Genomic DNA, 12,901 nt, shown 5'->3' with positions numbered 1-12,901 from the left:
GCACTAGTTTATTAGTTCAATCAGTTTGGAAAATACGCCTTGAAATTGCATTCAACCTAACTTTTTTCCGCCAAAAGAAAATTTCAAGAATAAATCCTAAAAAAATCGTTAATTAAATGACAGTACTAAATGTATTAAACATCCAGGGTGCTGCAGAGCAACATTAGATTTTTCCTCAATGGAGTATGTTCATCAATCCAATTAATGTAGCGCAGCACCAAAATTTTATGAAAGCTGCATTATAAAATACTGAAATATGTAAATTTCAAATCTAATTTTCACTGATTAGAACATCCTGAGGAATTTTATGTATAGGCAGCTTTTATTAGTTATAGACTTCTATTTGCAAATTTTAACTTTTTTTGGTAAATGTAACGTAACATGGGAAATACTGGAGCTCAACTCTTCAGAAAGATCAGCACCTAATTCAGAAAGCAACAATGGTAATAACAGAAATACCCCACAACAGATTGACCACTTTATTCTATCTTGCATAATCAAATTTCAACAATTGATGACAAGGAAATTGTATATTGTAGAGAAATAATACAATAGTAGACAAAGTGATTACTTCTGTGAAGTTACAGAGGATAAATGCACACCTAACTGTATTGTTTACATGTTTTTCTGCCTTGTCAGAACATCAGCACACTATTTGTTAATGAAATGCAATTGCTCCCATATCAATGTACAAGAAATTCTGCTGATTTTAAAACAAACTATTTTGGGGATGGTTCAGGGTGGCACAAGCAAGCTCCACAATCATAAAATTGATGAGATTATATGATTACCCTTGAGGCTGTTTGATTTGGCATGTCACCATATATAAGTCTTTTCTGACACAACTATATAGCCATGTCTGTGCAATTTCACAGAAAACCAAACATGCCAAGCCTTGTAAGATTATTTTGTCACATTCCAATTACGTTTTTAAGAATATGATTGAACTTACTAGGCATTTATGGCTACATCTAAACCAGAATTTATAAATGTAGGCTGAAATATATAGACAAAATAATTTTTTTTGTTCTGGATAGTCAAAAAAGCTGTAATTTTATTAAAGATTGATAGTGCCATTGGATTCAATAAGAAAGTCACCAGACACAGGAGAGAATTATTCATAAAACACTAACAAATGCAAACTCTGAAAGACTTGACTAGCAGACTTGTTTCTTATATTCTTCCTGCACAGTGATTAGTTTCTAGTGACAGTGAAGCTGATACAATCTCAAGTGCTTACTTTAGTTGTTATGCACATGGATAAGCAGGTCAACAGCTTGCTTCACACAGTACTTTCACTACAGAGATCTAGTTAAGTACTTTTGATTAAATGTACTTAAGTAATTTGTGTAAAACTATGTTTGGGCAAAGTCTGTAAGTGATCAAATTATTCAAACTTCCATAAAAAGCTTTCTCAATTAAAAAATACTCATTGAAAAATCCCATCGTACTTTATTGTTTTTTACTTATAAGCCATTAATGTCTGTATTAAGTTTTACAGGTTCTGCAAACTTTAAAATGCCACTTCTCTCTGTATCTCTAGTAACCAAAATATAGTGGTGTATAATAATTTGCCCTCAGGAGGCAATCCTGTAACACTGTTCATATGCAGTTCTGTTGTCTTCTACTGAAGAGCACTGGCTTTGCAAATTCATTTTGACTGGAAACGAAGAGTGTGTGAAATACTGATTACCTCAACTTTTGGTAAATTTTGGTAGCGCCAGGCTATTTTCATAGAATCCTGAGGATCTTCAGACTTAACAGCTGTTGCTTCTTCTCCCAAGTCACTTCTGTAGGTATCATCAAGCAAAGGGGCTGGAAGTTCCTACAGGTGGAGAGTGAAAGAATGTCAGTTATCTATAGTGGAAACGGCAGTTCCAGTTTTTAACCCCTCCAAAAAATTGTTAGCCAAGACTGTTACCTTAATGTAATAGACGGTTATAAAATCTGTAACAAAACTTGATTAAGATAACTGTTCTTAAAGACTGGCTCCTACTTCTACTCAGCATGAAAAAACCCCCATGTAATTATTATGGGAAAAATGAATCACAGAAAGGTAAGAGAATGGAAATATCACCTTGTATACTGTACTTTACACAAACAACACATCTTGAGCAGCACCTATATTAATTTTTTAATCTTTCTTTAAAGGTTGGTCACCTGTTTTATTTCTGAGAACAGACAAGTTCTCCGCACAATGAACTTAAGCCTATTTCATAAGAAGGTCACTTTTCTTCTGTGAATCATTTAAAAGTATTCAACAGACCACAATAGCCTACAAGACACAGGCTAAAAACAGCTGCATAAGTTGAATTTTCTCTTTTGCTAACTGCTAAGCATGATATCTATTAATAACAGATACCTCATGAAAACAAACGGCAGAGCAGAAGGAAGGAGCAGATATTTAATCCTGGAATTTTTATAAGTTTCTAATGCAAACATTCCTGGCAAACCCCTCCGCCAATTGACATCACACATAGGTGGATTTTACTGTTCTAGAGAACAGAACTGCAGCTTTGACTTAGACCTAGATTGGGAACAATGTTTTATTACAAGTTTTCTGCTTTCTACCTTTGTTTAATTGCTGAAAAAGGAAACAGCACTGGGTGGGTATGAAGCAGAGCATTCAGAATTTATGCACTGAGTGCCTACACCTAGTAGAGGAATGGCATGCAACTAAGTTTTCTGACTCAACTTTATCACCTGCCTGTGCAAGCTGGAGGGCACAGGAACTCTTTATCTGCTTTAAACAGATTGAGACATATTTGAAAATGAAGCTTTCATTAAGCAAATACTCTTGAGACAGCACTGAGACGTGGTCTCTTGGGTTATAAACATATAGAGCTACCCAGTAGCTCTATTACAAGGTATTAGGTGTGAAGACATAAGAACAATAAATATGAAAACTCGAGAAGAAGAATCTTGATAGAGGTATGGGATAGACATGGAATACTGAACATACACAATGTTGACACTGACCATAAACATCTGAATTACTTCCATGGTTTTGTGTAGGCAAACATAGTACAGACACACAAAGAATGAAGACAATGAAAATTTAAATGAGTCCATTTAACTTTAGTATCATGCTGAGTGTTAAAGGGCAGAGGAGAGAAAACCTATATATTGTTCAATATGTAATCTTATGAACAAGGTGCCATTTTTGTTTCTTTAGTGTAAATTAACACAATACCTACAATTATTGACTAAATCAAGAACAAATGTTTCTAGTTTCAGGAAAGCTGTTTCTGTCTCTCTTTCAGTGGTTGGTCTGTACACCCTCCAAGATAAAAGGTAACGGAAGCTATGAAAAAGTTTATGCAGTTACTTCAATATGGTTGCAGAAAGAGAACAACTCTACCTCTGTGTTTCAGCAGCTGAGCAGAAGATACAAGACACACCTTTGAGTGATGCATGACATCTTGCCTACTAGCATTTCATCAAACTTCCTGATCTTGCCCCTGTTTCATATCCTACTACTGATATAAGAAGTTGCTACCTCATCCTGCTGCAGCACCACTGGGCAGCTAAAGCTGAAATCCATTAAATGGCATATTTCACCATTTACCTTTATTGTAAGTAAAGAGAAAACCAGCACCAATATTTTCTTACAGCTATTTAGTATTTTTGTCCTCTAGAATCACTGCGAATATCTGTCACGTACTACTGGGTCATTGTTATCATATAACAATTGGTGAAGACAAATCTGAGACAGAGACATTTAGCTACATACATGTGCTTTTATATAACCACACATAATGTATGCTGTACATAGGGACTGTATTTTATGCTAAAATAGAACAGAGGTGAAGACAACAGGGATGAGAAGTTCTCCAAGTATAACTGATAAAGTACAACTTACTTCAATAGCCTTATGCTACACTGAAAATAGTTCCTGCCTTGCAGCCAAACACAGAACATAACCTTCTTATGTGGGATTTTATGGAAGGGAGATGAATACTTGCTGTTGGCACCCAATCATATGTAAAAAGCATTTAAATTCTGCTGAAATTATCAGAACTTAAAAAAGGATTTGGCATTCTGAACCCATTTAGGTTAAAAATAATTTATATTCTTAGAATTAAAATCAGAATTTCAGAAAAATAAAAGATTATTAAGGTGTTTAAAAGTTACTTCAAAAATTTAATCCAGAATTTGGAAAGAAAAGTGTTTGTTATTTAAACAAAAGACTAAGAAAAGGATAGTTGATTTATCAGCCTGTAATCTCTCTATTTAACTTATTTCTGCTTAAAAATATCTCAGTTCCTACATTGTATAGCTTTGAAAGGCTTTGGGACTGACAATTTTGTGGCATCAGTGTGTAAACTTCCTAAGAACTGTTATATTCTCCCAGGCTAAAAAAAGACAAATCTCTCATAAGGTAAATACAAAACCAAAACATGTAGCAGTGCATTAGTTAAAATAAAAAAAAAAAAAAAAGAAAGTATACAGCATTTCCTGGGGTCAACTAAAATACAAGTCTTTGCTATGCATCATGGATACACAAAAAGGCAGACAAGTGCTAAAGTTATTAAGCGTGGTTTGGTTGGGGCATTTGTGTGTGTCTAGAGTGAGAAGTAGTGGGAAAGAAAATAGAGACATTTGTTGCTATGTTTTAAAATAAAAAATAAGTTTTGGAAAAAATGGTTTTCTAAAGCGCTAACACTAAATGACAATGCAATTAAAATAATTTTATTTCCTACAAACCAAGCTTATGAAGGTTTTATTGCAAACATGAAATAATTTATTTCTTTAATAAATCTTTCATTGTTGCAATAAAATGATGTACAACCTGTATCTGCTAGCAATCCAGGTCCTTCTGTCCTTGCTGCCACATTACTTTGCTTGCCTTGTTTTGGCAGATGCACGCAGCAAAATCAGATTCTAACAGTTTGACCTCACTCACTTCTTATGTTCTCTAGGGGATAATAAAATCCAAGATACAATCCCACAGCAGTTAATGAAGCTTAACCTCACACCCTCTTAATTACCAATGCATTACACCAACTATAGGCATCATACTCCTCTCTAAGCTATTTTACAATGCTAAAGAAGTACTACTGTGCTATTATTTAGCAACATAATCCAAGCTGTATGTGAAATCCCTCTTATATAAAATCCTTTGATCCTGAGGGGTTTCAATAACTGTATAATTAAAAGTACTTAAGAATTTTAAACATTATCTATTTATGTATCAATAAATATGTTGTTCACATGGTTTTATGCAACTATTTTGCAACCCAATATTGTTACAGGCATGATAAAAGATGTGAAATAAAAAAATATTAAAGGGAGTACAATTCACAGTTGCTCTCTAATTGCAATGATATTTAAACAGTTTAAACTCACATGAATTTAAGGCTCTTTTTCATTATGTTAATTTTTAGTATTTAAAGGACACCAGATGGTAAGTCAGGAAGGGTAAATATTTTCTTTTCAATAATGTATTATATAAATGTCAGTTTAAAGGGCCCTACTCCCAAAAGGGGGGAGGATTCTATTTTGATTGTAAACACTTGTGAAGACAAGGTCTATTGTTAAAGAACACAAATGACTGGATATAGAATTTTTCTCCTTCCAGTGGCCCTTGTACAACCATTTATTTCCATCGCCAGGTAAGGATGTTCTACAGAAATTTTTCTTTGACAATCGAAAGGACCAAATGGATGTCAACCCAGGATGAATGAGAATTGTGTGAACAGGAAAAGGGATGTAATATTCCTCTGCTTTATGACATAAAAAAGGTTAATCGAAAGTACTTTAAGGGCTAATTTTTTATTCTCTCCTTCACATACACAGAAGTAAGGCCCACAGTCAAGTCATATTACTCTTTGCTATAACTTCCTCACACAAGATTGAAACTAGGAACACATACAAGAAGATTAGATTATGGGGTTTTTGTTTAATCTTTTTCTGAATCACTTCACCAATGATTAAGTAAGTAAAAGATAAATACAATAAAAAAAATACAACATACTAAAGAAAAAGTCAAGAAACTAAATGAAAATGAGAGTGCCCTTGACCAAAATTCTGTAAACTCTGCTGCAATGTATAACACACTGGTCTAAATAAATCTAATAACAGCAACGTTATTTACGAACACCTTTAGAGATGAGCACTGTAAGCAACAGCTCACTCACTGAGCAAATGAATTCTACTAAGTTACCAACTAGATTTGTAAAATAGTTATTTGTGAACACTGCAGCCTAAACATTTGGCCTTTTTTAAAGCTAACACATTTATGACACATTTTAAAAGGCTAATTTAATAACTAAGATCATGAAAGAAAATATCCTAACAAACAGTCAACAATTGGTAGTCAGGAAAGCTGAAATTTAAGCCAACTACTTATTTCCTCTTCTTCTGGAAAATCTTTTTATTACATTGGTGGGAACTTTTGACATAGCCTAAGCTTTACACTTTAGAGAGTTCCCAGCATGGGTACTGCTTAAAAGGATTTAATTCTTTTTAAACCAAAGTGATTTTTTTTTCCAGCATCCTTTTTCAAACCCATACACATTCTCTATCAAGTTTATAACAGTTTTGTAATGCAGAAAATTATATTACAATTAGAATATGCATTTTAATACAGAAAAATGTATAATAAACATTCCATTTATTCAATACATAAGAAAGAAAAGTAAACAGATAAGCAAGAGCTATATAATAAAGAAATCAGTTTTCTCAAAGTAACTTTCAAACTCTGAGGCAGCTTCCAGTGTTAGCTTCAGCCCTTGTCTCTGTGCCACAAGGCTCTCTCTACTTCAGAAAGAGGGAAAGTTCAGTACTGCTGTAAGTGTAATTGGATTTCTGTGTATTAACTAATAAAACTTAACATCACACAGCAGCCCAATAACTGCAATAAGCTCATGTATTTTGAAAATACAGTTGGGAAAAAAGGATGATAGGAATATAGTCCTGCATACAGATGTATTTTACCTTTCAAGTTGCTATGTTTTTAATTTCTTTATGTAGCATCTGAAAGTGTCAGATGACAAAAAAAATACCTCTTGCCTTCATGCACAGCTTTTTTTCAAACCACCAGATAGCAAAGAGACCGGAAGGAGTTACAATAACAGGTTGAAAATGGAAGCTTGGAAAGTCTTGGTCACTAGCCTCATCATTTCTTCCTGGTTTGCTTTCTTCCTTTTGACAAAATAATGCTTTAGAGTCACATCTCTGAGGGAAAAAAAGTAAGCATCATGGTTGAACATACTTTGCTGCAATTAAAAAGTCCATGTAGACAGCTATGCTTTCTTTCAAGAGGTTGTTTGCAAACAAAGTAATGCAAGAGCGAAGCTCACTGCATTGTTTATTGCTGTTGTTTTATTAAATAACCTTGGAAATAGCAAAAGCACATTTTGCTAGATTCTTTCAGCATTCACCTTTTTAGTGGGAAAAGAATAAGTGTGCATCTTCTGTTCTTCAAGTTTGCTCACTATAACCAGCTTGTTGGAGGTGGACTTCTCAGTCTTTTCCAGATGCCATACTTAAGCAAAATGCCATATTAAAAATACACGTTCACTTTTGGCTTAGAGATCTTTAGAGATCTTTTCAGCTTGGTAGGAATTAAAAAAAAAAAAGACCTGTTTCTGGAGGTTTTTTTAAATAAACCATTATACTTCTCTACACGTACCTCTCTGCTCCCTCACCAAGTGACGATGAATTTTCCCTTTGACTGTGGTTCCCTAGACCACTAGTGTGGCTTCTCCTGACTGATCTGTCTTTGGGATAGAACCAGGAAACACAGTGAAGCTGTGTATCTGTGGATGTGGTCTTCTTGAACTTGAGTAAAGCCTTTGACACAGTTTCTTACAATATTCTGCTTAAGAAACTGTCAGCCTCTGGACTGGAAAGGCGCACAGTCTCCTGGGTGGAAAACTGGTTGGATGGCCGGGCCCAGAGAGTGGTGGGAAATGGAGTTAATTCCAGCTGTTGGCCAGTCACAAGTGGTGTCCCCCAGGGCTCAGTGCTGGGTCCAGCCCTGTTGAACATCTTTATCAATGACCTGGATGAAGGCATCGAGTGCACCCCTAGTAATTTTGTAGACAACACTAAGCTGGGAGGTAGTGTTGATCTGCTGGAGGGTAGGGAGGCTCTGCAAAGGGATCTGAACAGGCTGGACCGCTGGGATGAGACCAGTGGCATGAGGTTCAATAAGGCCAAATGCCAGGTCCTGCACTTGGGGCACAACAACCTTGTGCAGTGCTACAGACTAGAGGAAGTCTGTCTAGAAAGCTGCCTGGAGGAGAGAAAGAGAAAGCTGCTAGCAGTGTGCCCAGGTAGCCAAGAAGGCCAATGGTACCTTGGGTTGTAACAGAAATGGTGTGGCCAGCAGGTCCAGGGAGGTTATTCTCCATCTGTACTCAGCCCTGGTGAGACCACTCCTCGAATCCTGTGTTCAGTTCTGGGCCCCTCACTACTAGAAGGATGTTGAGGCTCTGGAGAGAGTCCAGAGAAGAGCAACGAAGCTGGTGAAGGAGCTGGAGAACAAGTCTTATGAGGAATGGCTGAGAGAGCTGGGGTTGTTTAGCCTGGAGAAGAGGAGGCTGAGGAGAGACCTTACTGCTCTATACAACTACCTGAAAGGAGGTTGTAAAGAGGAGGGAACTGGGCTCTTCTCCCAAGTGATAGGGGACAGGACAAGGGGGAATGGCCTCAAGCTGCGCCAGAGGAGGTTCAGACTGGATATCAGGAAAAAATTTTTCACAGAAAGGGTCATTGTGCACTGGCAGAGGCTGCCCAGGAAGGTGGTTGATTCCCCATCCCTGGAGGTGTCTAAAAGATGGGCAGATGAGGTGCTTGGGGAGCCAGTTTAGTGGCAGACAGGAACAGTTGGACTCGATGATTCAAGAAGTCTTTTCCAACCTGGTGATTCTATGATTCTATGATCTGACATATGGGCATGATAAGGCCTTTACTACTCAAGAGAATCTCTGTGTAGTCCTTCAGAAAGCAGAATTTTTGCACATCGTTAATTTTCAAACTTGGAAGTACAACAACACCAAATTTAGAAGGTAAATGCCAAATTTACAAGGTAAGTATCATATTAACTCTGTGGTAAAAAACAGAATCCCCACCATAAGCAGTAGGCTCATAGACTATGTCAAAGTTTATTTCTTGAAGGATGTGCTCTTTATCCTCTCTTTTCGTCAGAGAACCTCCAAAAGTCAAGCTCAACAGGGTCCAGAGGTATCTTGTAATAACATTCCAGCCTGAAAACAGAAATTCCATAAAAACATAGTAATCACAGAAAGTGGTCCTCAGGAGATGAACAAATGCAACTCTAGAAAGCAGTTCTGGACTTTGCACTCTTCCACCTCAAGCTTCCAGGTTCCCAAGGCAATGGCCATTGAGGTAACACTGTCCAGGATCCCACAAGGAAATTCTTGGGCTTCTGTGGATGCTGGTTTCTGTTTTTACGCAGGTATAATGACCAATAAGCCCTTCTCTTGAGACAAGCTTTGCAGAGGCTCCATGGTAAAAGCAGCATAACAGAGAGTACTCTTCATTGTCAAGATGAGCTTGTAACTGGCAAATATAATCCAATTTTTTCTTATTAAAACTTGCAAGAATCAGTTCCTCCCCAAAGTCCAGATAAAATAATTACCCAGGAAAAAAGGCAAAGAAATTCTTATATCAGCAGTTCTAGACTTTTAGTGCCAAACTTAAGGTAGGAAAAGTGAGAAATACAGAAATGCAGCCACTACAGATACAGATTTTTTCTTAAGATTGGAACCCAGCCTTGACACTAACAAGGAGAATGAACATTAAGCAACCTCTGTAATATAGTTACAGTGTTCAACGGCTTCCAGAAGTGAGTTGGGTCCCAGTCTAACTTGGAGTGGATGCAAACCTGTTCTAATTTTGGCTACAGTGATGTTGAAGGAAAGATTCAAACCCTCTGCTTGTTGTTTCTTACAAAAAGCAATATTTATTTAGAAAGATATCTGAAATAGCATTTAAGATTTCCTCTGCAATAAATATGAACATATACTCAAATTTGTATGTTCCATTCTCAAACACATAGAATCATAGAATCATAGAATCATATACTATACATATACTATACATATACTATATGCAACTTCAAGATAACTGGCATTACCTTTGAAGTGCTGAATTATTAAAAAAAAGCCACTAAGCACAGTGAAGTTTCAGAAATGGATACAAGGAAAAAAAACATCTATTTTATTAGTTTCTCTGTTTTTAAGCCTAAGCATATAACAGCCTTTCATAATTCGTAGTCTAGACTTAATCAGGTATGGTACTGAAAATGGAATGCCAAGATATAATGTTCCTTTCAGTCATATTATAATTAAATTAATTTTCCATTTATCAATGCAATCTGTTTTATTTTCTGATTGATCACAGTAGTATACTATATTATTTCTTATATTGTACACTATTCCCAGTTCTCATGCTCTTATAGTAAAAAGTTGGCTTTTGTTGAAGAATATAGATTGAACAGAAATGCTCTCAAATGTTTAAAATACGTTCTCAAAACCAGCATGTGTATAGTTCTGTAGATTTTACCAGAGGTGTATAATTTTTCAGCATTATGTCTTAATGCCAATTTCCTGAAGGAGCTTTGACTACAAAAGGCATGAATATGTTTTCAAAGGATGATGGATAAATTGGTGGGTGGTAATATAATATATCTTAGGCAGCTGATCAGGGCTTTTTATCCTCTGCTTGTCTTTTAGTTATACACAATTTCAAGATAATTATGGTCTATAAGAATGTCTTTTCCCATTCCTACTACCAGCAATATTTGTCTTGGTTACAGGGTCAAGAAACTTCCAGTCACATCATAAAATTAGAATAGGGCAATTATGGCATCTTAGCAGGGAACTGAACGCATAAATAGACTGACCACACATTATGGACATAGGGTAGTTAATGAACTGCCTTTATGCAAAATACCAGTTAATTTGAATACTCGCTATAGAATATATTGAATTCATATCTGAATTTTCTAAAAGAAAAGTCATAAAATGTATAATACAGGTTGATATGTACCAAATCTATGTTGCCTTTCCAGTAAAGAGTACAGTCCAATCAGATACTGAAAATAAATTAATTACTAATGTCATTAAATAAAATGCAAATGTTATTCAACAGCCAGATATGTTATATTAAAATACTGACTTGGTGGAGACATCCAAATCCCAAACAGCTCATTTTTATGACAATGACAGGAGTGAATTTCTTGAAGCACCTGAAGGTCCTCTCTTTTAAAAGTTAAAGTGAGAAAGTCATAGGGAAAACTCTGTTACCTCTGTGATTGGGAGACCTAACTGTGGCCAATGATAGTCATAGACTGGCTTTTTCCAGATGAGGCAGCAATGGTTTTTAGGTAACACATACTGGCATTTCAAGAAATGCCTATGCTTTCTATCTGCTTTCTAACTGTGGAAGTACATCATTTTCTAGATTGCTGTCTACCATATTACAGAGTTACTTCACTGAAGCAATTTCAGAACATCAGTACATATCAGAGAAATCAACTCTGCTGTGCCTTCTCTGTTAAGCAAAGGGAGTGCTGAATAGTCAAGGGAAGAGTCAAAAGAACAATAGTCAAGAGTACTGCTGAGTATATAAATACACAAGAGGAAGAAAAGAAGATAAACTTATGTTTTCCTCAACTTTCCTGTAGTAATATTGTCCATCCACCTATAGTCTCTTATAGTAACATCACTGTGGAGTTACAAGAGGAATGCTGTATTATTACCTACTGTCTACCCCTGAAAGGTGAGAAGGAAAATTTATTCCAAATCAGGCATCAGAGCTTGATAAGTCACATTGAACTAACTGACCTCAAACTGGTACAAGAAGAACAGATGTATGCAAGATGTTTGTTAATTAACTTACAAAAGCATAGAGAACAGCAGCTATGCACAACTGACTCAAAGGTGAAGGGAAGAACAATAAAATGTATGTTAGGTACTCCACTTTAAGACATTTTTATGCAATGCAATAAAAATATTAATTTGAATAATTTAATTTTAATGAGAAAAACAACCACAATGATCATGTATTGTATGGTCAGAGAGTCAATGAATTGGTTATCACTTATTTAAAAACAAATATTATTAAACAATACAGCACATTCTTATGTAATTAATACTTCACAATCAAAGTGTAACATACTTGTTTAGGCTGTATTCTAAACTACAAGAACAAATGATGAAAATGTCACTCCTAAATGAATCCTCTTTAGGTTCAAGATCTTAAAAAAATATATTAGATTTTTCATAACCACAATCGCATAACTTCATTAAGAATATACTTTTTCCTGAATATTGAAGAAAACATTGAATAGATAAGGCATAGATTCTACCATCGCTAGGTAGGAAAAAAGAAAAGTAATCATCTTGTCCAGAAATAGTGTCTGAAGACTCTTAAGGAAATAGCCAGACTTCACTTGATGCAGAAGTAATCAGTAAATTATATGTTACTTTTGATATTAGAAAAAAGCAGCCTTAGAAAGACATAAAATATTTAACGAAATCTTGCAAGATTATCCTCACAATTCAGCATTTTTTGCAGTGTTGATGAGGCTTTTCCCCTTATATGATTTCCTTATAATGGAAACTACCAGTATTTGATTTGGAAGTCTGAAAGGAAACTTTCTGTATGTCCTGATCCAAAGCTGACCATGTTTCCTATTAGAAAAAGACAGTCAGAATGAAAAGTACATGTAAAAGATGTTAAATGATTTTTTTCTTTCCCATAGGAAACCACAATAAATAGCTAAATGAACTGTACACAATTTCCACCACAGTATATTGGAAGCAGTTTAACAACTCTCCCTGACAGGCAGGTGGAATCCGTAAACAGTTGGGTTTACTCAAAACCATTCAGCTAAGACAACTATTCTGTATGGGTTTTGTCCATA

At 35.6% G+C, this 12,901-nt stretch overlaps 1 protein-coding gene across 4 annotated transcripts in view; it reads right to left on the bottom strand.

Annotated features, from left to right (window-relative positions):
- The window catches only part of ELP4 (elongator acetyltransferase complex subunit 4), a 162,497-nt gene that overhangs the window by 131,809 nt on the left and 17,787 nt on the right, over positions 1-12,901 (bottom strand). For all 4 annotated transcript variants that reach the window (XM_069857486.1, XM_069857487.1, XM_069857485.1 and 1 more), the window contains exon 4: positions 1,694-1,825. In XM_069857486.1, the coding sequence (XP_069713587.1) occupies positions 1,694-1,825 (132 nt within the window). The remainder of the gene's footprint in view (positions 1-1,693; positions 1,826-12,901) is intronic.

The sequence above is a fragment of the Phaenicophaeus curvirostris genome, chromosome 5, assembly GCF_032191515.1.
Source record: "Phaenicophaeus curvirostris isolate KB17595 chromosome 5, BPBGC_Pcur_1.0, whole genome shotgun sequence".
In the NCBI taxonomy this organism is placed as follows: domain Eukaryota; kingdom Metazoa; phylum Chordata; class Aves; order Cuculiformes; family Cuculidae; genus Phaenicophaeus; species Phaenicophaeus curvirostris.
This window is presented reverse-complemented; position numbering and strand designations above follow the sequence as displayed.